The 24,885-nt window shown below is 37.9% G+C and overlaps 1 protein-coding gene across 3 annotated transcripts; it reads left to right on the top strand.

Annotated features, from left to right (window-relative positions):
* Nucleotides 1–185: 185 nt before the first annotated feature.
* On the top strand, nucleotides 186–6,878 carry LOC132635997 (fatty-acid-binding protein 2). 3 transcript variants are annotated; one of them, XM_060352622.1, is made up of 11 exons: nucleotides 186–362; nucleotides 1,310–1,887; nucleotides 2,028–2,250; nucleotides 3,473–3,548; nucleotides 3,639–3,741; nucleotides 4,758–4,826; nucleotides 5,696–5,732; nucleotides 5,826–5,900; nucleotides 5,981–6,032; nucleotides 6,147–6,191; nucleotides 6,335–6,878. In XM_060352622.1, the coding sequence occupies exons 1-11, from the start codon at nucleotides 201–203 to the stop codon at nucleotides 6,430–6,432; spliced, it is 1,518 nt and encodes a 505-aa protein (XP_060208605.1). In that variant the 5' UTR covers nucleotides 186–200; the 3' UTR covers nucleotides 6,433–6,878. The 3 variants fall into 3 exon arrangements, with proteins under 3 accessions (XP_060208605.1, XP_060208607.1, XP_060208606.1); XM_060352624.1 differs by lacking the exon at nucleotides 186–362 and adding an exon at nucleotides 471–719 and having other exon boundaries at nucleotides 1,307–1,887; XM_060352623.1 differs by lacking the exon at nucleotides 186–362 and adding an exon at nucleotides 472–719.
* Nucleotides 6,879–24,885: the final 18,007 nt, after the last annotated feature.

Genomic DNA, 24,885 nt, shown 5'->3' with positions numbered 1-24,885 from the left:
ATTAAGAACCCAATAATTTTTTAAAATTAAAATCTCAAACGCATTAACGTCAAAATCTTGACTGGAAATGTATTTTTATTTTTACCATTAAAATTAAATTATTGAATTTAATGTAAATAATTCATGCAAATAAGGTTACAAGGGAAAAGAAAAATATACAAGAGGGAATAATATGTCAGTTATAGAGAAAAATTAGGAACATGAATATGAAAGAAAAAAAAGGACTTTTAAACAAATTTCAAATCGGCAATGAAGATGAACACAAATATTGGCAAGAAAGGAGGAAACACTCAACTTGGCAACTGTATCTGTTTGGGCAGCCAAAGAAAGAGTTGAACGTTGAACAAGGGTCACTTTCACCTGTAATTCAAGTACCCTTTTCCTTTTTTTCTTTTTCCTCCCTCTCTCGCAATTACATTACTAACATTCAAATTCAAATAAAAAAGAAAACTCAGGTGGAACAAACAGAAAAATAAAACATAAAAAGGAATACGTATTTAACTTACAAGAAACTGAAATAGGAAAATCGAAAAAAGACACTTTTTTTTTTTTCGTTTCTTTACCAGAACCATTAAGAATATTCTTTCCTTTACTAGTCCTTTTCCATTTTTTTTTTTAATCAAAAACCCTAAATGCACTTTTGAATGCATTCTCAATCTTTGTGGAAAAGCAATCCCATAATCTGATTTTCTTGATCCATCCCATTTTCCACCTTTCAGGTTGGTTGTTTCTCTTCTATCTTTTTGTTCATTGATCATCTTTGTTTTTGGTCTTTAATAACCAATGTTATGATTTAACTTGGGGTCAAATTGATTGCTGTAATGTAATGATGCCATTTTAGTTTTTCCTCCTTCTTTGATAGAATTCTTGGTGGTGAAAGTTGTAATCTTTATATTATTTTCCCCCATCTTTCAATGTTCATTGTATATAACGCTCCAAGATTTTGTCCTTCTCATGAAAAAACTTTATATATGTATGTTGTAATTGCTTAAGGTTCTGTGTTCATGTATCTCTCAGTTTCACCTGCATGTTAGATGATATTTTACCTTTTGGACCTGATTAAAACTTGGTGTCCTAGTTATTTTCCTTTCAAGTGAATGCTTTGCTGGAAGGCGGAGTTTATTTTAGTAATTATTTTGTATTGCTTGCCTGAATCTTGCTTTTATGATTTATAAAGTTACATATTTCTGTAGTATGGTGTTGATGGCAGCTAATGCTGTTTGCCCCGTGCATTTTGCTATTTCCATTGTTCTTTTTAATTCATTGTGTGTGGATCGATGTTTTCTAACTTGAATCATTACTTGAGCAGGTGATTCCTGTCTGTATCGGTCTACATTCGGTGGTGACAAGGGGCTACAAGGCCCTAGTTGGAACTGATCAAGTGAACACCAAAATACGGAACAATATGTCAAATTTCATGGATGGTGATGGGGGTTCATCAGAAATGTTCCCCATCGATCCTCTCATGCCAGCTAATTTTCTCTCCCATATTTCCTTGATTGTTGACGGTTCTAGAAATTTATATGTTCCTGGCAGTCAGGCACTTCAAGAAGCTTTTAAGTGCTTTTCAAAATGTGCTGGAGCGCTGCTAGTCTGGTCTTCCAGTGGATCAAACTCTAGAGCTAATAACCAACCATCAGGCGGTCATCAATGTTCAAGAACCACCAGGTCTAGAATGTCAATTCAAGCCCAACAAACAGCTTCAAGTAGACATAATTTCATTGAACTATTCTGGCAATCAAGATACAAAGGGAAAATTACCATCCCTGTGATATTTAGTAAGATTTCAAAGTTCACCATGAATCAAATGTACAAAGAAGCAAAACATCTTCAATCAATTCCTGTGCTCTCACTAGCTGCTGCTTTAGTACCTCCATTTGACAATTTGTAAGCTCTTCTTCTCAATAAATTTCATGTACATTACCTTCACAGAAAGAAAAAGAAAAGAAGAATCCCATTTAGGTTTTGACTAATACTTTTGTGCTGAAGTTCTTATAATTGCTTTTGGTCGAATGAATTATAATCAGCTCTGGTGACGTTCTATCTGTCCAACTGGATAGCAGTGCTATGGAATCACAGAGTGTTGAGGATCAACTGCCATGTGAGGTTGAACACCGGGGATTTGATAATTCGTTTTTCGAGAATTTAAATTGGTCTAGACATGCAGTTGAGCCCAGAACGGGTATTGAGTTTCCTACTATCTTGGACAACCTAATAGCTGGGGAGCAAAATTCCAGTTTCGCATCAGAGGTAAACGACTCCTCTAGATTGCAACCCCAGCTTAAATGGACTGTCCAATTAGACTGCTTGATTTCTGACTTGCTATACTGAACTGAGTTATGTTATGCCTGTTTGATTTTTAGGCTTCACTCTTCTACCCATTTAAGTAAGAGAAGACATATAGAAAAGTGTCGACACCTTGAGAAGATATGCATATACCATATAAGTAAGAGAGGGAGGGAGAGAGATCAGTGAGGTCGGTAGCGTATAGGTGATTCAGCAGAGGAGAGTGAATACAACTGGGAAGTTCAGAATGAAACGTTGAGGAGGGAAAAAGAAGCCTCATAAATTCTGAATGCTTACTGGAGAAAGAAGAAAAGGAAATACTGATTTAGACATGTGGATTTTATCCCTGCTATAATATGGGAGAAACTACTATACCTATGGGAGAAGAATACCTGTAACCTTGGAAAAGCTAAATTGTCCATTACACCCGTTAACAATTCTTTTGATAACTTGTTTCAGCAATGTTAGTCTGTTTGGTAGAATATATTAGAAAGAGCCACCATTATCCCAATACCTAAAGTTGGAAAAGAAGAAGAAAAGAAACACCTTGAAAGAAAAGAATGACCGAAGCAATTAAGCGAAAATGGTACTTTGGGTTTTTTCTACAGCTATGCCTGGAGGCGAACAGTTACTTCTTCGCCTCTTTCCTTCCATCGCTTGGTAATAGTGAATGAGGCGTAGTTGTTGCTGTTGTTGTTTATCATAATTTTAAAAGGAAAAAGTTAACTTCACCATTATCTTAGTTCCACTGCCTTGTTTCGTTTTCTGGATGATCAATGTCCTTTTGCTTAATTCACTATTTACATAGACAAGATATTAGTGAAAAGTTAAAGCGGTAAAGGTAGAGAGTATGTAACTGTTACGTTTCTCAAAAAAGAAAAAAAAAAGAAAAAAACAAAGTAGACATTGACTGGGATCCTGCATGACATTTCCAATATTCAATGCTATGATATCATTTGATTTGTAAGATCCTGACAGTGGTCTGAGAAAATGTAATCTTGAATTCTCTCTCCAGATTTCCATTTCCCATACGATCTAACTGAAAGCTCAATCTGAGCGTAAGTTTTTTCAGACGTTGTTATGCTGCAGTTATGCCGAATATTTGCAAGTATCCTGTAGCCAATAAATGTTAATGACTTTTATTATTGTACATGAAAGTTTAAAATGACTTCTGCTTGAATTTCAGGTCCTTGTTGGAACTGGATCCAGAATAATGAAAATTATCAGAATTAAATCTCTAAAGGTTTATGCATTTGGCTTCTGTAAGTTTCAGCTCTTCTCTAAACTGCCCTGAGCTCTTAGCAACTCCAAAAGTTCGTCTTCAGAGCTTAACTATATTTTGTTATGTATAGATGTGCATCCCTTTGATGTCTGCCGGAAGTTAGGTTGGAAATATGCCTCAGTTCCTTTTTGTGAACTGAACAAACGACAAGATTTTTATCAGGATCTTCTCAGGTATGCATTTATTGTAAGCATATAATTTCTCTGGAGTTAAATACTTGCTCTTGTGCACGTCTTTTCGTCATGGTTATAAAGTGTATTGTACAGTAGGAGTACTCTCTGTATCTATGTACTATGTACTTTGCTGTATCTCCTTGATACTCTGTTAATGAATTTACCTTATCTTATTAAAAGAGAGAGAGAGAGAGAGAGAGCGGTGTACAGCAGGACCTCAATTATGCTCATTAGTGAACTAACCAAACTGCTTTCTTCATTTCATTTGCTGCTTTGATAGTCCATGTTCTCACTCCTTTTCCTAAACCTATTTTCATCCTACGCCATCTATGTAGCTTTTCCTCTCTTCTTGTTAATCTATTCCTCCTTTTCATCTAAGCTTTTCCTGTCTCTTTTCTCCCCTTTGCTTCACCAGAAACCTTTTACTATCACCTGTATCATGGGTATTGATCATATCGTCTATGCACATATTGTTCTTGTGTTGCTATTCCCACCAATTCAAGAAAAATAACCTTATCACGTGATCTAACACGATCCTGAATCTAGTCGTTTTACTAAAAAAAACTTTAATATTACTTCCTATTGTATGACTGCAAGTGGTTTATAATACCACATAATATTAGTTATCATATATGATGACTGGCCACCCCTCTATCCCCTCCCCCCACCCCCACAAAAAAAGGAGGAAACACTTTGTGTCAAGTTGAGTGGTGTTGGATCTTTTTCCCTCAAATGGTATTGTATTGTTGATTTGTCTATTGCTGGCTTTACACCTAATCTTGGATCTTTTAAGCATCCTAATTGTATACTTGCACAAGTGAAATGGGTGGGTTAGCGTGGGGGATTAATTAATGGGTTAGATTTCGAAATGTTGAGTTCAGGGTTAGACACTTGAGAAGCAACACTAGCCTTCGAGCTCAAGAAGCATATGCCATTCTCTGTTTATGAAGGGATTAGAGCTTGTGCTGTGTTGCTATTTGTTTCCTCACGCCATTGCTGTTGGATGTTCTGTGCAGGGAAGACATTAGCATGACCGTAAGGCTTGTTGTTAGCTGCAATGGAATCAAAATCAACACAGTCCGAGAGTACGTTGAAATTTCTCTCCAGATCTTGAAAAGCTTTGCCCTCACCCTTCTATGTTGCCATGTTGGACATTGTGTTTCCTTCAGATAAATCCTATTTTACAAAATCAAATAGTTCACACTTTCTTGAATTGTTTTCAAAATTATATGACTAATTAGCTAAATATGACTTACTTCCCACTTCTTTATATTGAAAAGTTGACAACCTTCAAACCAATCAAAAAAGAGAAAATGACAATGTTTAAGTTGTAACTTGTGACCTCATACTGTTGAATCGATTTCTAAAAGCTGCCATTGCTCTTCTTAATAATTGTATCGAGGCAGTGAATGACATAGAATTTCAAATTGAGAAATTTCATCAAAGAAAAAAAAAAAAACTACCTCTGTTCCACTTTGTTTGATACTTTCATTATTAATCCGTTCCAATACAAATGACACATTCCTGGATTTTCTTAATTAGAAGCTTTTACGGCCACACAATGCTATGGAAATGTTTAAGACCACAAGTTTCAAAAGTTTTATAGCCACATGAATGTTATGATATGTTTAAGTCCACAAGTTTCAAAAGTCTTCCTCTTATTAAACTTTAAACATTTTGCCAAGTCAAACTATGACAAACAAAGTTGACAAAGAAAGTGAAACTGAGGATGTATAAGGTTGAAGAGCATGACCATTGAATCATTGTTTTGAAATGTATTCCACTGTCATATTTGGATTTGTAGTATGAGTGTTCTCTATTTAATAAGATATGAAGCATCCCAGCTCAATTACAAGAGTCTCTTGACTGAAATTTCCAAACACATGGAAGCCTTCAATTTCGCCATTCATCGACTCATATTCTGAACTCTGTTTTCAATTGTCACTTAATGCAGTGTCTTTGAGAAATCTCTTCGAGCTCGGTTGTTGAAGGTCAGTCCAACAGTTATTTTTCCTAGGTATTTACTACTGCCAGAGAAGAAAAAGACCCTCAATACTGACATTCTTTGTTTGTTTCCCTTACAGACAAATCCTGACACTGATTATCGCTGTCTTTCTACATTTGGCTCTATGTTCTCTCAAGATATTCCTATACATGCAGTAAGCAAGCTATAACCTTCCCACCACCCATTTATTTTGGGGATGCGACCTCATCTATTATACATGACTGAAATTTTCAGGGTACAACAATCAGTTTTCGCCGAACAACTGATGGACATCTAATTACCGAGAGTAAGTTCACTAATATCTAAGAAGAAGACATACTCTTCTACTTCCTTATTCTTTTAATAAGGGGATTACGCAAAATATCTAGAGTTCTCACTTTCCGACTACTATTTGATGCAGTCGGGGGCAACCATATTGGAACAGTTCAGAGTAGAGAATTGTGTAGTAAGTGAACTGTCCTTTTATTTATTTCTAGGCACTTCTGGATATACTGCGTAAAGTGGCAAGATATTAATTCTTGGGGAACTGACTAGAAAATGTATGGGTAAAAGACAGAGATTTACACTTGTTATTCTTGCTTTTTCCAGGGGCAATTTTTGATATGTACATAGGCGATGTTCCTACATGTGAGGAAACAAAAGAAGAGATCGGGAAAAATGTTGCAAGTATCATTAGGGGGTGTTAAAAACACGCGGTTTTATCTTTCTGCTCCCACAAGAGCTTATTTGCTGCTAACAGCTCAGGGTTCTTGAGGCAATTGACTTCATAAAGCAGTATTTAAGAAAGCATAGCGTCCCAATTATTTGGACATAAAACATCGGTTTCACGAGGAAATGGAGGATAAAAGATTCTTAGGTTTATATATGTAGAATCCTTTTATTTTAGGCAGGGTTCTTATATTTAAAATTTATTCAAAATTTCTTAGAACACAAGATTTCTGGTAACCTTGTAGGTGAACAGGCATTATAGAGCTGCCTCTGCCAAATGTTGTAAATTTAGTTTTTATGGAATATTGGAACTTGAAGAGAGAGAGAGAGAGAGATTGTTCTGCACTTTGTAAATTTAGCTTCTCTCCTATTATTCTGTACAATCTTGGTTTACCAAATTCAAGAGATTTCTATTATTTTTTTATCTGCTGGTGCTTATGCAACAATCTACCATCTGAAGTTGTCAACTTCTTATCTTTTCCCTATTAATCTAGTAGTTATGAGAAGCCGTTTCACATCGTTGACAATCTTAAAACTTTTACATGCGCAATAGACACAAGATTGCGATGCAAATTGTTATTTGGACATAGGTTTAGGTTTTGGCTAAGCCCGAAATACCAAATCTCCCAGATAACATTTGGTATCAGTCGATAGGCTATAATATCATCACTCTGTCCGTATACGATATCCAATATCTAGCCTCTAAGGCCTCTTTCTCGTTTCTCACAAATCAGATGTTAGTAATATCATGAATGAATGTAATGGTTATGTGTACACCATGCAAATGCATAATATCATTTCAATATCAAAGAAATATATATCCTCTTTGATAATTTAGATGAGATGTGGAATGATAAATACAAGTCAAGTCAGTATTCACAAGTAATAATCAAACATGGCCATCATAGCCCAAATAAGCACCAACACTACCAACCTAGTGGATTTATCCATCACCTTTGAGGCCCGAAGGCTAAACACATAATCTCCGTCACATCGCACAATTATTTCATATTTTAATTACCCATACAATTACACCAGTACACACATAAGTGCTCATCACCTCATGAGTACGGGACTCCCAACTCCTCGTTACACCCATTAATTACACTAACCAACACATAACACTATATAAAGGGTCTAGTAAGTATCAACTTGCCTGAATTTGAAGCCGAAGAGTCACTCCGCGGCCTTCCCCTTCCTTTGAGGTTCTGAACGAGCCCAATCTGTTCAAATAAGGTATCTACATAACAATACGAATCCATCGATACCCATATTGCTATATAAAGGATTCGGGTCCGAAAGTCAACTCAAAACCCCATCCCGAGTCCCGAAGGTCAAAATTGTAATTTTAACTTAAATTCATCTTACCCATAGTTTAAATAGTCATAATCCTAAAAACCATGAAGTTCTAACAACAATTGGACCTTCAATTTCATTAATTTATATTAAACCCATTTCCATGGAAGTACCCTTAATCTACACATAAATCATGGAAAGAATTGATAAATAATGGATGGAATCCCAAATAAATACTTAGATTATGGTTAAGAACTTATCCCAATGAAGAATCTTATACTTAGCACTTGAATAGGAGTGTAGGTCGAGTCACATAGGTCCATAGCGATCGCGATGGCCTCGTCGTGTTAGCGATGTGCTCGGCCGGGTTCGATCGCATTCACGGTGGTGGATTGCGTTAGTGAAGAAGAAAACATGCCTGAACAGATTTAAATCCCAATTTTGAATTTTATCTTCATAAACCCAATTTAGAAGCTATGGAGCTTGGATTTGACAGATTTCAAGTGCTAGATTCAAGGTTCTTCATTGGGGTAAGTTCTTAACCTTAATATAAGCGTTTCTTCATGATTCTATCCATTATTTTGATTTTTTCCATGATTCAAATACTCCCTCTGTCCCAATTTAAGTGTCTTACTTTCCTTTTAGTCTGTCCAAAAAAGAGCGCCTCTTTCTATATTTAGTAAGTTGACAATTCAAACATCCAACATGTCAAGTTTAAAACCACAAGATTCAAAGGACATTTTAGTACATTACATACATATTTAATTTAGGACCAAGATTCAAAAGTCTCTTTTTATTCCTTAAACTTTGTGCTCAGTCAAATTAAGACACTTAAAATAGGATAGAGGGAGTAGTAGATTAAGGGTTTTTCCATGAAATGAGTTTTATTGAGATTTATGAAATTGAGGATTCATTTGTGATTAGAACTTCATGATTTTTAGGATTATGATTATTTAGAATATGGGTAAGATGAATTTGAGTCAAAATTTCAGTTTTGCCCTTGGCGGCTTAAGCTTACTTTTTCGGGTTCCGAATTAAGGTATAGCAATATGGGTATCATTGGATTCGTGTAACATCGTAGAGCACTATTTTGACTATGTTGAACTCAATTTTGCAATGAAATTACCGTTTTGACCTTCATAGGGACGGATTTTTCGATTGACTTTTTGGACCCGAATCCTTTATATGGCAATATAGGTATCGATAGGCTATTCCTATGTAGATACTATATATGATCGTTTGGAAGCTCTAAAGAAGGGAAGGGTCGTGGAGTGACTCTTCAGCTTCAAATTTAGGTAAGTTGAGACTTACTAGATCTTTTATGTAGTGTTATGTGTTGGTTAATCTGATTAAGGGTCAAAATGGGGAATTGGGGGTACCGTACTCGTGAGGTGACGAGCACTCGTGCGGGTACCGGTGTACTTGTATGGGTCACTAAAATATGAAGTAATCGTGTGATGTAACGAAGATTTGTTTAGTCTTCGGGACTTGAAGGTGATGGATCAATCCACTAGGTTGGTGCTTATTTGGGCTATGATGGCCATGTTTGATTGTTACTTGTGAAAATTGACTTGAATTGCATTTATCACTCCACATCTCGTCTAAATTATCTAAGAGAATATATATATAGCCTACAACATGTTATCAGTGACATACGACAGAATTTTGCAAAAATATATATCGACCTATCATCACAACTCCACTTATATATATATATATATATATAGTTTTACATCTTGTACCATAAAAGGATGCACCATTACCAGTCTTGATTATATTATTGAGTAGATGTTTACCTAAGAGACAACTTCAAATATCTTGGATCCATAATCCAAGGTAATTATGAGATTGATGTCGACGTCGTACACCGTATTCGAGCGGGGTGGGCGAAATTGAGGCTCTCTTCTGGGGTATTGTACGATAAGAATGTGTCGCCAAGGCTTAAAGGTACATTCTACAGAGAGGTGGTTAGACCAGCACTATTGTATCGGGCAGAGTCTTGGCCAATCAAGAATGCACACGTCCAGAAGATGAATGTAGCAGAGATGAGAATGCTTAGATGGATGTGTAGGCATACTAGGAGAGATATGATTAGGAACAAGATTATACGGGACAAGGTAGGAGTAGCCTTAGCGGAGGACAAGATGAGGGAAGCGAGACTGAGATGGTTTGGACATGTGAAGATGAGGGGTGAAGATGCGCCAGTGAGGAGGTGTGAGAGATTAACTATAACAGGAGTTAAGAGAGGTAGAGGTAGGCCCAAGAAGAACTGGGAGGAGGTGATTAGACAGGACATGACACAACTCCAGTTGGCTGAGGACTTGACCTTGGATAGGAAGGTATGAAGGTCAAGGATTAGGGTAGAAGGTTAGTAGGTACCAGAGTGTTGTGGTACTTGTAATCATATGTTTTAGATAGTTGCGCAGTTTCTTTTTCATTGTTGTATATTAATATCTGTTACTACATTTGTTTTGTACATTTACTATTTTGTTGTCTCTTTTCCTTTCATACATTCCTGCATCCGTTACATTTCTTTTGAGACGAGGGTCCATCGAAAACGGCCTCTCTACCCCACAAAGGTTGAGGTCAGGTCTGCATACTTCCGATCCTCCCCAGACCCACTTATGAAATTACACTGGCATGTTGTTGTTAATATTACTATGAAAGTCTCTTAAATTGTCACGCCATGAACCATGGCCTGGGCGTAACAGGGCACTCGGTGCTATACTACATGTGATTGAGCGAACCACATGGCTTGCTGAACCATCATGAGACGTATCATAAACGGAATAAGACATGGATGCATAGTGAGCCTTTGTAAAACATAGTAAGTCCTAATATTAAATAGAAATACTTGTTTAAATCATGAATGCGGATAATATCATAAATAAGCCAAAATGGCTAACCGACTCTGAAAGTCTGACATAACCTAATTGACTTGTCTAGTCTGTGAAACCTCTACATAAGTCTGAATATGAAAACATACTCGCTGGGACAAGGCCCTCCCAGCATACCTTTAATGCATATCTTTTCATGAAAATAAATAAATGATAAATGTCTAAACCTCAGAAGAGATGGGGCTCACCCAAAAGCTGATAAATGCGAAGTCCTACTAAACAGATGCGTTGTCCTGTAAATTAGTACCTACATCGTGAAATCCAGGTCCCCGGGCAATAAAAGGGGACGTCAGCACATTGAATGTACTAGTTGGTAAAGCAACTGAAAGAAATAACATGGGACATAGAATAACATGAACAGAAGTGAAACTGAAAACCTGGACATGAACATGAGCATGAATACACACACACATATATATAACATGAGTAAAAACATGGTAAGTAGGGAGAGCATTTCATAAACCGACAACATGATATAACCACGTAGGTACGTTGAGTCTGGTATCTCGTCGGACCAGCAGAGCCCTCATACCTTGCTAGGGTGTAAAGTGTAACATGCTTGATGGATCCATTCAGTGGAAAATTAAGGAATCGTCCTAACTGGGCGGAGCGATCCTTGCCCTACGGTGGCTACATAGTTTCAGGCTATCTGAGCCTTATCGGTAATTTGTGCAACTCTCAAAAACATGAACATGATATAGTTGGATAAGAAGCCCTTGATTTTCGTGACATAACTTGTAAACATGGTTTCATGAAAGCATGACTTGTATTTACCATGTATGTATCTTGTATCATGGCATGTGAGTAATTATATAATATAATTGCATGAAAACTTGTAAAACATGTAGTATATTTCTTGAAAATATCATAATAGTCATAACTTGCATGTAAGAACCCATAGGATGGAAAGCATGGGTTTTTCATAGATTAGGACAAATTCTCAATAACCATAAGGAATTATCAAGAACTTCAATGAAGAATTACTAACAGTTTCATACATATTATAATCATGGGACATGGGCCCAAGGTTATCATGATCATGTTCAAAACCCTAGTCTTCGTATAACTTCATAATTTATGGAAGAAGGGCGTGGGGAAGAACAATGATGTTCCTACACGTAGATAGAAACTCTACATACCTGGTAATGCTCCAAACCTGTATTAAAAATCTGAACTTTGATTAAGAATCCCAAAGCCTAGTATTGAATCCCTTTAATTGGGTTTTCTTGAAAACCCTATGTTAAGAACATGAAATTCCTACTTAGAATTCATGGGAAATTGATGGAAATAACTTAGGATGACCTTAGGGGCTTACCTTGATGCTTGGAGAAGTTGAGAGGCGAGAACTTTCGTGCTAGGATATGAGAGGAATGAGACTTATGAAATAAAATTGAATTCTCGTCTTTTAATTGTCTCAGTCGTGGCACTGTTACGGACCGTGTTACAATCCGTAACACTGGACCGTAACGCGCGTAAAATTTCTAGTGAGGGTCTGATTTTTGAGGTTGGGTTACGGCGACCTGTTACGGGCCGTAACACGTGTTACGGCCCGTAACGATGAACCGTCCTTTGGTCCAAGTTACAAGATGGTGATTTTTCAAGCCATACCCATTATGGTATGAACGATGGTCTGTCCCTTGTAGCATAACGTTGAGTTTTCTGAACTGAAACATATTTTCGATTCTAACACTCTCCTTCTTGGGTTTCTAACTTCCCGAGTCATAAATATGGTTTAGTACGGATTTTACGAGGTGTTACAATATCTCCCCCTTGGGATCATTCATCCTCGAATGATGAGTTGTGGTTAAGATTAGGACTGGACATGGCTTGAATACACGAACATGAAGGAAACATAACATGAAACATGAGACATGAAATGACGTGATTGCATGGAAACATGAATACTGAAGCATGAGACATAAGACATGAGCGCTGGATACATGACATGAGCGTGAAACATGAGATATGACATGACATGGACTATGGAAAGTTAACTTGAGCGTTTTCTGCTTGCTCTTCAAACAAAAATGGGCACTTGGATTTTATATCCTCATCGGCTTCCCATATAGCTTCCTCAACTTTCTGACTTCTCTATAGCACTTTTACTAAGGCCACTTCCTTAGTTCTCAACTTGCTAACATGATGATCAAGAATGGCTACGGGGATCTCCTCATAGGTCAAACCATCCTTAACTATTGTTATAGTATTAGCAGGAACAACCAACGATGGGTCTCCTACACACTTTCTCAACATGGACACATGAAACACTGGATGTACAACATTCAACTCTTGTGGCAACTCAAGTTTATAAGCTACTAGACCGACCTTTCATAGAATTCTGTAAGGATATATCTGGGACTGAGTTTGCCTTTCTTGCCAAATCTCATAAGACCCTTCATGGGTGAGACTTTAAGGAACACCCAATCATCAACTGAAAATTCTAAGTCCCTTCGCCTCACATCTGTGTAAGACTTCTGACGACTTTGAGCCGTTTTCAAACGCTCTTGAATTAACCTGACGTTCTCTATAGCCTGATAGACCAAATCCGGCCCTAACAATTCTGCTTCACCAACTTCAAACCAACCAATCGGTGACCCACACCTTCGCCTATACAGAGCTTCAAACGGTGTCATCCCAATGCTAGCATGATAACTATTATTATAAGAAAACTCAATGAGGGGTAAATGATCATCCCAATTACCTTTGAAATCTAAGACACATGCTCTCAACATGTCCTAAAGAGTCTGAATAGTACGCTCTGCCTGGCCATTTGTTTGCGGATGAAAAGTTGTGCTGAGGTTCACCTTGGCGCCTAATCCTTTCTGAAAGGATTTCTAGAAGTTCGCTGTGAACTGAGCACCACGATTTGAAATAATAGACACTGGGGTCCATGCAATCTAACAATTTCGTTGACATATAACTTGGCGTAATCCTCTGCTGAATCTGTGGTCTTGACTGGCAAAAAGTGTGCCGACTTAGTAAGTCGGTCAACGATCACCCAAATAGAGTCATGTCTCCTAGATGAACGAGGTAGACCTGATACAAAGTCATATTGATCATTTCCCATTTCCAGATAGGAATATCAATATTCTGAGCCAAGCCACCAGGCCTCTGGTGTTCGGCTTTCACTTGCTGAAAATTCAGACACTTAGCTACAAAATCTGCCACATTCTTCTTCATATCGTTCCACCAATAAATCTCCTTAAGATCATGATACATCTTAGTGGAACCTGGGTGAACGGAATACCTGGAGTTGTGAGATTTTAACATGATTCTCTCTCTGAGTCCATCTACATTTGGAACACATAATCTGTCTCGGTACCTCAAGGTACCATCATCTCCCCCTTGTTCAAAATTCGTCGTCTTATGCTTGTGAATCCCCTCTCTCAGCTGCATCAAGTAGGGATCACTAAACTGTTTCTCCTTGACTTCAATGACTAAAGAGAAAAAAGCTTTATTCTGAACAACCACACCACCATCCTCGGAGTCCAAAAGTCGAACTCCAAGACTGGCCAAACGGTGGACTTCCCTGGTCATAGCTCTCTTATCTGCATCAACGTGGGCTAAACTCCTCATGGAACGCCGACTAAGAGCATCGGCTACTACATTCGCTTTCCCCGGATGATAAAGAATATCCACATCATAATCCTTAAGCAATTCGAGCCATCTCTTCTGCCTAAGATTCAGCTCCCTTTGCTTGAAGATATGTTACAGGCTTTTATGATCTGTGAAAATATCAACATGCACTCCATACAAATAATGACACCATATCTTAAGTGCAAAAACCACGACTACCAACTCTAAATCATGAGTCGGATAGTTCTTTTCGTGAACCTTAAGTTGACGAGATGCATAAGCTACAACCTTACCATGCTGTAATAAGACACATTCGAGACCAACTCCCGAAGCATCACAAAAAACCACGAACCCTTCGGTTCTTTCTGGTAGCGTCAAAACTAGAGCAGAAGTTAGTCTCTTCTTCAACTCTTCAAAGCTTCGCTCACAAGTATCTGACCATTGAAACTTAATCTTTTTCTGAGTCAACTTAGTCAATGGAGCAGAAATAGAGAAAAATCCTTCTACGAAACGTCTATAATAGCCTGCCAGACCCAAGAAACTTCTTATATCAGAAACTGAGGTGGGTCTGGGCCAACTCCTTACTGCATCAATCTTCTGAGAATCAACTTTAACACCTTCACCTGAGATCACATGGCCTAAGAACGCCACTGACTTAAGCCAAAACTCACACTTTGAGAATTTTGCAAAAAGTTCGCGATCTTTAAGAGTCTGCAACACTATTCTGAGATGCTCTACATGATCATCCTCACTATGGGAATACACCAAAATATCATCAATGAAGACAATGACGAATAAATCGAGATAAGGCTTGAATACCCTGTTCATAAGATCCATGAAAGTAGCTAGCGCATTTGTCAACCCAAATGACATAACAGGAAATTCAAAATGGCCATAGCGGGTTTTGAAAGCAGTCTTCGGAATATCAACTTCCTTAACCTTTAACTGATGGTATCCTAATCTAAGGTCAATCTTGGAATAACATTGGTCACCCTGAAGTTGGTCGAATAGGTCATCTCTTCTAGGAAGAGGGTACCTGTTCTTAATGGTGACTTTGTTCTACTGGCGGTAGTCAATGTACATGCGTAAGGAACCATCTTTCTTTCGAACAAATAAGACTGGCGCACCCCAAGGTGAAACACTGGGCCTAATAAACCCCTTATCAAGAAGATCTTTCAACTGGGCTTTTAACTCTGCTGGAGCCATTCTGTATAGCAAAATAGATATCGACTGAGTGTCGGGGAGTAGATCAATCCCAAAGTCAATCTCCCTGTTAGGAGGGACTCCTGGGAGATCTTCGGGAAAGACTTTTGGAAACTCATTTACAACTGGGATGGACTGGAGAGTTGGAGCCTGGGCATCTGAATTCTTGACTCAAACTAGGTGGTAGATATAACCTTTGGAAATCATTTTTTTGGCTTTTAGGTAAGAAATGAATCTACCCATGGGTACTACTGAATTACCCTCCCATTCTATGACTGGCTCATTAGGAAATTCGTATCTCACAACTTTGGTTCTATAACATACCGTGGCATAACATGAAGCTAACTAGTCCATACCCATGATCACATCAAAGTATACCATTTCTAATTCTGCTAAGTCAGTTATGGTCTTGCGGTGATAAACTAAAATTGGACAACTCCTATAAATACACCTAGCTATGATTGATTCTCCCACTAGGGTGGACACCTTAAAGGGTTCATACAATTTTTATGGTTCAATACCATACTTCTTAGCAACAAATGGGGTTACATAAGATAGGGTGGATCCTGGGTCAATAAGGGCATATATGTCAAAAGTGAAAACTGTTAATGTACCTGTGACAATATCTGCACGAGCTTTGTATCTTGATGACCTGTCAACGAAACAAACGGTTTAGTCCTCCGCATGCGTTTCCAGACTTTGCAGCATTGTGCCCCTGCTAGGCCTTATTATTACGAGGAGCTGCTGAATTTGTGGACTGCGCCACGTTACCTCCAGTACCTTGCCTAGCTGATGGGCAGTCCTTCTGAAAATGGCCCTTCTGACCACATCTAAAGCATGCATCAGTACCCACACGACACTCACCTGAGTGTTTCTTTGTCACGACCCAGCCCCGTGAGCCATGACTAGTGCCCGAGCTGGACACCCATATGTATACCTGTTAGACCTAATCAGACTGACACTATAGACAACATGGGAATTGACATAGACCCAAAGGTTCTCAACGTCACATATCAAGACAATTTGTCCCCTGCGGAGTCTCAACCAATCACAACGAAATCCAATACGCAAGCCGAAGAGGCTGCCACTATATATCATTATAATACACAAGCCGGCAAGGCTGCCACCACATGTCAATATACTACGCAAGCCGACAAGGCTGCCACAACCAACAGAAACATCCATAACGACTATATAGACACAGCTGATCATAATCTATTTACAACCCACACACATGTCTACAGACCTCTAAGAGTACTAACAGTGAAATATGACGGGACAGGGCCCCATCGTACCCCTGGAAAACCATATATAAATACATCAGAAGATCTGTACCAAAATTCTAGGCTCCGGAACAACGGTGCTCTCCAAGACAGCTGATTGGAAATCCTAAGCTGGAGGATCACCGAATCGAGCGTCTGTACCTGCAGGCATGAAACGCAGCCCCCCAAAGAGAGGGGGTCAGTACGGAATATGTACTGAGTATATAAAGCATAAGAACATCAAGTACAGATGAATCACGAAAACTAGTCTCAATAATTGAATGCATCTGTGGCTAACATCTGAGAATTTCTGCGTAACTCTATATGACTGAAACTGACTCTACGGCGTATGACATGCATAGATTATAACATAACTGATAGTGCTGTGGAACGTACAACCTGATCCATATATAATATAATAGTGTCGAGGAACGTACGACCCGATCCATAAATATAATATGTTAGTGCTGAGGAACGTACGACCCGATCCATTAATATAATATGTTAGTGCCGAGGAACGTACAGCCCGATCCATAAATATAATATGTTAGTGCCGAGGAACGTATGGCCCGATCCATATATAATATAATATGTTAGTGCCGAGGAACGTACGGCCCGATCCATATATAATATAATATGTATAAATGCATGTAAGACTCGGAAAAGTATACTCTGAACTCCTCTGGTGAGATAAGAAGCTAATATGAAAAGTCTCTGGGAGTTATGGACATAAAACATAGGAGGCCAACGATACAAATATCTCTACACTCTCTAAGAATAAAGTCTTTGGAACTCGCTTGCTCACTGTGTTCGTTCATATGATAAGGATCATTCCAAAAAGAAAGAAAGCATAACTTTACATACCTTTAACGCTTATCCGTAACACAATACGTATACGCTGCCCAAAGTGTCTCAACCTATATTAAGACGTCAAGAACTATCGTTAAGTTACGGGAAGGTTCAAAACGTATCCCAACGTTAGTAGTTCATTTCTAGAAAATTAGACGACGTTCCCCTTATATTCAAACCAACCACATAACAACCAAGTCAACATCAACAACCACACGTTCAAGTATTATATCGAAACTAACCAAGACATGACTCAAGGATACTCCGAACAGCCCGCATAACATTCCAATCAACCCATACATTACAACATTTAATAGTAATTAACCAAATGACTACGACGTATTCAAGTTATTCTTAACAATCTATAGTCGTAACATTTCATCGAGACGACCTTATAACAGTCCAACCATTATAGCAACATGGTGCATAACTCTAATTACACTTAATCTTCCAATTCAACAAGAATGACAACACGTCCCAAAACAGCCCCTAATTAACAACATAGAGATGTCCGATAAGCTCACGAACGTCTACAAATACACCAAGCAAACCACATACGCTTCTTAGATATTATCTCATACACACTTTTCATCTAAATTTGCGAATCATATCAACACATACACGACAACAACATCAATTATTCATATGCAATAAAACTACCTTAACATCATAATAAGTCCTTAAAACAGCCCACAAAACAACTTCAACTTTAACCATCAAATTTCTTCACTTTCATCACATAATCCATGACAACAACAACTACAACATTAATTAAAATTAATCCACCATTTTTACTTAGAGCAGCCCCTACACGGCCCAAACAACTCCTCAACGTCAACATACACAATTCTTGCATTCAATTCCATATCCACCAATTCATACAAAGACCAAATCATTTCTAAAACATGTAGGAAAGTATTAAACCTTACCTTAACAAGCTTGGCTAAGACCAACCATGGCCGTGAGCTTCCTCCATCTTTTCCTCCAATTGAACTCGAAAACTTAGCAATTTAATTATGCCAAGGGCTGGCCGTGAGTTTCCTCCACAAGCTGCCATGGCCGTGAGCTTCACAAGCTCCCATGGCCATGGACGAATCCCTCTCCCTCTCTCTTAAGCTTGAGAGCTTCTCTCACTAAAATACACTTTGATGAATGAATTATGAATGCAATATGAGTCATTTTATGGCCTTATATATGCACCCAATAATGTTGACACATATCCAACCAAAATGACATGTGTCCAACTATGACATGTCATCCTCCATGATCCAATTATATTTATCCATGTATTGTAGTGGGGTCCACTTAATAATCTAATCATAATTAATTAATCCCTAATCTCCATTAATATTTCTACACCAATTAAATTTACAAGCAATCGTGCACTCATTAAAAATCGGGGATTAAAAGCCCTTGTCTCATATCCCAAAAATAATCTCATCCTTAAACTTACATCGATTAGCTTACGAATGATCCGACGTGCAAAAATACGGGGTATAACATTCTTATTACACTTGCCGCATATTGGATTGATATAAATCGACTGGCCCACACTAGCCTGAGAGTAAGAACTTGATGGCCTGAAATTCTGCTTCTTATCATTTCGGAACTTTGAGACTTGGGCACTTGTTGTGGATGGAGCAGGTCCTGCTGACCTGTTCTTAAAGAACTTTCTGTTTTCATTCCCGCTGAACTGTCCGGTAGACTTGACCCTATTGTTGAACTCCTTGTTTTTCTCTCTCTACAAGGCTTCCTCTTCCTTTAGCCTTGTCTCATTCCCCTGTACGAAAGCAACCATCTTGGAGATAGTCATTCCCTCGTTCTGTGCAACAGTGTTGGCTCCATCGTACAAATGGGGATCCAGACCACCAACAAACCTCCTTATTCTTGCCCTCATGTCCGGTATCATAAGTGGAGCATGCTTAGCCAGACTAACAAATTCCAAATAGTAGTCCTGAACTGACCTGCCATTCTGCTTAAGCTTCAGGAATTGCTCAGCCTTAGCTTCTCTGACTTCTATTGGCATGAAGTGGTCTAGGAATGCGCTTGAAAATTCATCCCATGTAGCATCAGGTGCATCCTCACCTTGGGATAATTCCCAAGATTCATACCAAGTGTTAGCAATGCTCTGCAGCCGATGAGCTCCAAAAGTAGCTGCTTCGATTTTCGTAACTGTCATAATCTTGAACATTTTCTGAAGAACATCAATGTACTCCTGAGGGACTTATCTTTCTTTGTCCTCGTGAAGACTGGGGGATTCATCCTGAGAAATTCCTTAGTCTTAAAAGACTCTCCATTATTCCCTGAACTCAACCCAGATTCCTGACGTTGGGCCTGAGCTGCTACCAGTTGTGTGAGCATGTTGATAGCACTCCTAACATCCCCATCTGAATCACTAGTAGGTGTAATTGTAGGAGCGGTTGGGGCTGCTGTCTGGGTCGGAACGGTATCTTCGTGAGCTACGTCTGTGGTAGCCCTCTGGCTGGTGGTTGTGGTCCACCTGGTGTATTTTCTTTTCGCAGGCATTTTTTGAAAATACGTACACTCACGAATTAGAAAGGCATCCTGAGAGTACTGCTCTAACTGCACGATCTAGAGTATGAAAGAAGTGAGACAATCCTAAATGTCTTGGTGGTCAACTGTTTATATGTATGGGGCCCTCACACATATAGAAGTGACCCCACTAGACACGGTTTCATAGACTCCCTAAGACACTTGAACCTAGGGATATGATACCAAGCTTTTTCACGCCCCGAATCATGGCCTGAGCGTAACACGGCACTCGGTGCTATACTGCATGTGACCAAGCGAACCACATGGCTTGCTGAACCATCATGAGACGTATCATAAGAGGAATAAGACATGGATGCATAGTGAGCCCTTGTAAAACATAGTAAGTCCTAATATTAAATAGAAATATTTGTTTAAATCATGAATGCGGATAACATCATAAATGAGCCAAAATAGCTAACCGGCTCTGAAAGTCTGACATAACCTAACTGACTTGTCTAGTCTATGAAACCTCTAAATAAGTCTGAACATGAAAACATACTCGCGGGGACAAGACCTCCAGCATACCTTTAATGCATATCTTTTCATGAAAATAAATAAATGATAAATGTCGAAACCCCAGAAGAGATGGGGCTCACCAAAAAGCTGATAAGTGCGAAGTCCTACTAAGCAGATGCGTCGCCCTGTAAATCACCACGTGGGTACGTGGAGTTTGGTACCTCGCTGGACCAGCAGAGCCCCCATACCTTTCCAGGGTATTAGGTGTAACGTGTCTGATGGATCCATTCAGTGGAAATTAAGGAATCGTCCTAACTGGGCGGAGCGATCCTTGTCCTATGGTGGCTATGTAGTTTTAGGCTATCTGAGCCTTCTCAATAATTGTGCAACTCCCCAAAACATGAACATGATATAGTTGGCTAAGAAGCCCTTGATTTTCGTAACATAACTTGTAAACATAGTTTCATGAAAGCATGACTTGTATTTAGCATGTATGTATCTTGTATCATGGCATGAAAGTAATTATATAATATAATTGCATGAAAACTTGTAAAACATGTGGTATATTTCTTGAAAATATCATAATAGTCATAACTTGCATGTAAAAACCCATAGGATGCAAAGCATGAGTTTTTCATAGATTAGGACAGATTATCAATAACCATAAGGAATTATCAAGAACTTCGATGAAGAATTACTAACAATTTCATACATATTATAATCATGGGACATGGGCCTAGGGTTATCATGATCATAGTCAAAACCCTAGTTTTCGTATAACTTCATAATTTATGGAAGAAGGGCGTAGGGAAGAACAATGATGTTCCCACACGTAGATAGAAACTCTACATATCTGGTAATGCTCTAAACTTGTATTAAAATTCTGAACTTTGAATAAGAATCCCAAAGCCTAGTCTTGAATCCCTTTAATTGGGTTTTCTTGAAAACCCTATGTTAAGAACATGAAATTCCTACTTAGAATTCATGGGAAATTGATGGAATTCACTTAGGATGGCCTTAGGGGCTTACCTTGATGCTTGGAGAAGTTGAGAGGAGAGAACTTTCGTGTTGGGGTTTGCGAGGAATGAGACTTATGAAATAAAACTGAGTTCCCGTCTTTTAATTGTCTCAGTCGCAGAACTATTACGGACCGTGTTACGGTCCGTAACACTGGACCACAACGCGTGTAAAATTTCCAGTGAGGGTCTGATTTTTGAGGTTGGGTTATGGCGACCTGTTACGGGCCATAACACGTGTTACGCTCCGTAACGATGAACCGTCCTTTTGTCCAAGTTACGAGACGGTGATTTTTCAATCCATACCCGTTACGGTATGAATGGCGGTCTGTAACACACGTTATGGTCCGTCCTTTGTAGCGTAACGCTGGGTTTTCTGAACGGAAACATATTTTCGATTCCAACACTCTCCTTCTTGGGTTTCTAACCTCCTGAGTCATGAATATGGTTTAGTACGGATTTTACGAGGTGTTACATAAATACTACTTATACACATGTTTTTAAAGTTTATATGTAAGGGGTAACCGGTCCTTGCATAACTTATATTAGAGCAAATAAGCTCAAGTTTTAGTAGATCCGGTATACGCTACGTTGAGACTACAAATAATAATTTTGATTTTCTGGAGAAAATCTTATTGTTTCTCAAGAGCTGGATTTCCGGGGATAAGGTATCTCCTGTGAGAACTTAGAACAGTGTTTTAAAAGGCAGTTCTGGGACTCGCCTCGGGGCTCACCCCGGGGCGGGGCACTAGCAAAATGCCTCAGGGCTCACGTGTGGGGCTTAATTCCTGTGAGGCTTACGCCCTAAGCGCCCGATTGTATGCCCTAAACACGTCTAACGCCCAACGCTCAGGGCTCGCCTAACAGTTCTTACACAATTATATGTTAAATTCCTTAATTAAAACCGTTGATCCTCATAATTCTTTAACAAATGGTTGATACTTAATAATTTTTCATTTACCGAAATAAGAAGATTGGGTATAACTCAAATAACAAGTCGTAGTATTGCATATTTACTATATGAGACCATCGTGAGGGTGAATATCACTTAATATTTCTTTTAAGAATACATAACCGAATTGTGAATTTTCACTTGTCATTAGTCTTTTGTCCTATGTATCAAAATTATCATACTTTATTATTTCTCTATTTGAAAGTAATTTTATTTTTATTCATGAAGGAGTTATGTTTCAATTATAATACTAATAAAGTTGTTTATAGGGAGATAAAATGAATAGTATAATAGTAATATTGTTTTAACAAATTGTGATTTTTTCATTGTTTGAAAGTTAAGATGTTAGAGTTGATTTGCATTTCATAATAGCTTTTATTTCATTGTATTGTTTATACTTTTAAGGTTATATTAAATATAATTACAAGTTGTAAGTGGCGTATAATGGATTGCTTTGATTAACTTTTTGTGAGGATCAAGCGCGCGCGCGCGCGCGCACACACACACACACACACACATATATATATATATATATATATATATATATATATATATATATATATATATATATATATATTTATTTATTTCATTTATTTACACTTTTTTTTTTATATTTTTTATGTAATTTTACCTATTTAAAAATATTTATTATAATTATATTATTTTATGAAATACAAAAAATTAAATACCCATGGGGCTTACGCCCCGTGCCTCGGGGCTTACGCCTCACCGAGGCATATGTAAAACGCCCCGCCTTACGCCCCCGCCTTTTTAAACACTGACTTAGAAGAAATTAATATCTTTATGGAAATTGCAATGGTAAATTCATGTTGAGTTTAAATTTTATACACTATCTAATATAACAAATAAAATTCTTTTCTAGACCATTTTGCATGATTCAAAGACAAATTTGATCATTTTTTCTTCTTAAAAAAAAAGCTTACTTATCGAAAAACCTCTGACATTAATCAATAAATACAAATCTAACTCATTTTAATAATAACAATAATAGCTCTGAGTTATTACTGTTGGTTAGCAATTGTCGCCCAGCAAACGGGCAAAATGCCTTTGGACAAAAAAAGAACGGGAAAATTGATAGTTACATCAATGATAAATAGATCAAGAAAGTTGTTACAAAGAAATTAAAATAAGTGAAGTAAACATAATATCATAAATCATAAGAAAGATTAGTGTTATGAAAACAAAACGTGAGGGAGGTCTCTGAAATATCCAATTATCTGTTTAAATAATTTCAACATTCATTTTCTAGTTAAGCTAGACTAGCTACTTTTTTTTAACCGAGTAAGTATACTTTTGGTTATGACAATTGCTCGAAAAATCGAATGGTATAAAATTTCTAAAATTCCAATTAAACTTTACCATTCACGCTTCGGGAAAGGGTCAAATTTTCCCCTGCACTCTCACAAATAAGTTATATTTACCCTTCGTTATATTTTTTTTTTTTCATATATTTGCTCTTGTCATCTAACTTTAGGGCCATATTTACTCTTGTACTCTATTTGCGGGTCATATTTACCCTTCATCCGTTATACGTGGAATGTCCCAATTTAAATTAAAAATAAAAACAATCCCCCATCCCACCCACCCTTCCCCCCGGGGGTCCACTTATTTTATTGAACAGTCTTCTTCGTCATGGCAAAAAACCTAGTGTTGTGTGGGTTCTCAACTTCCCTGCCAAAGTACTCGCATTATTACCAAAAATTCAAATTCCAAAACAGAGAATTGAAGAACAATGATACATAGATAAAACGGGCATACCACTATAGAAAGCTTCCAAACAGTCACCATTACACCGCTGATCAGCAATTACACTCACTACAAACATATCCCATCAACTGCTTTAAGAACTCTCATCACAAACCTTTTGCAAGTAGTGAAATCAAAATGATGATTACTCTGAAAATAAGACAATGTTGAAGGGTTCTTCTCCAGAACCAGAAATAATCATATTTCAGGAAAATGAGACAAGCCCATTTACATTTTAAGGTGCATTTTAGTTCCCAGATTATCATCCGATCAAAGGAATTAGAGAGTTGTGCGTAAGTCTACTCGTCGTTTGTTTTTGAATTTGATTGTGAACTTTTTTTGTTAGTCCTATAGTACCTATAGAAACATCCAACAGACAAAATATTGGTAGTGTCTCCCTTGTTAAATTTATCAAGGATCCAAAGCCTAGGTTTCCTTCGTACTTCCTATTTTCTCTTCCACCTCTGAGCATTCTAATCTGTAAAGCCACGAAGTCTAATCAGTCCATCTGTATTTGGGTTTATTTTAATTTGAATTGGGGGAAAAAATTTCCACTCACGCGCCATATAGGAAAATAAAGATGGAGGCAAGGAGATTTAACATA

The sequence above is a fragment of the Lycium barbarum genome, chromosome 4, assembly GCF_019175385.1.
Source record: "Lycium barbarum isolate Lr01 chromosome 4, ASM1917538v2, whole genome shotgun sequence".
In the NCBI taxonomy this organism is placed as follows: Eukaryota; Viridiplantae; Streptophyta; class Magnoliopsida; order Solanales; family Solanaceae; genus Lycium; species Lycium barbarum.
The sequence above is the reverse complement of the archived record's forward strand: the minus strand, read 5'-3'. Positions and strand labels throughout refer to the sequence as shown.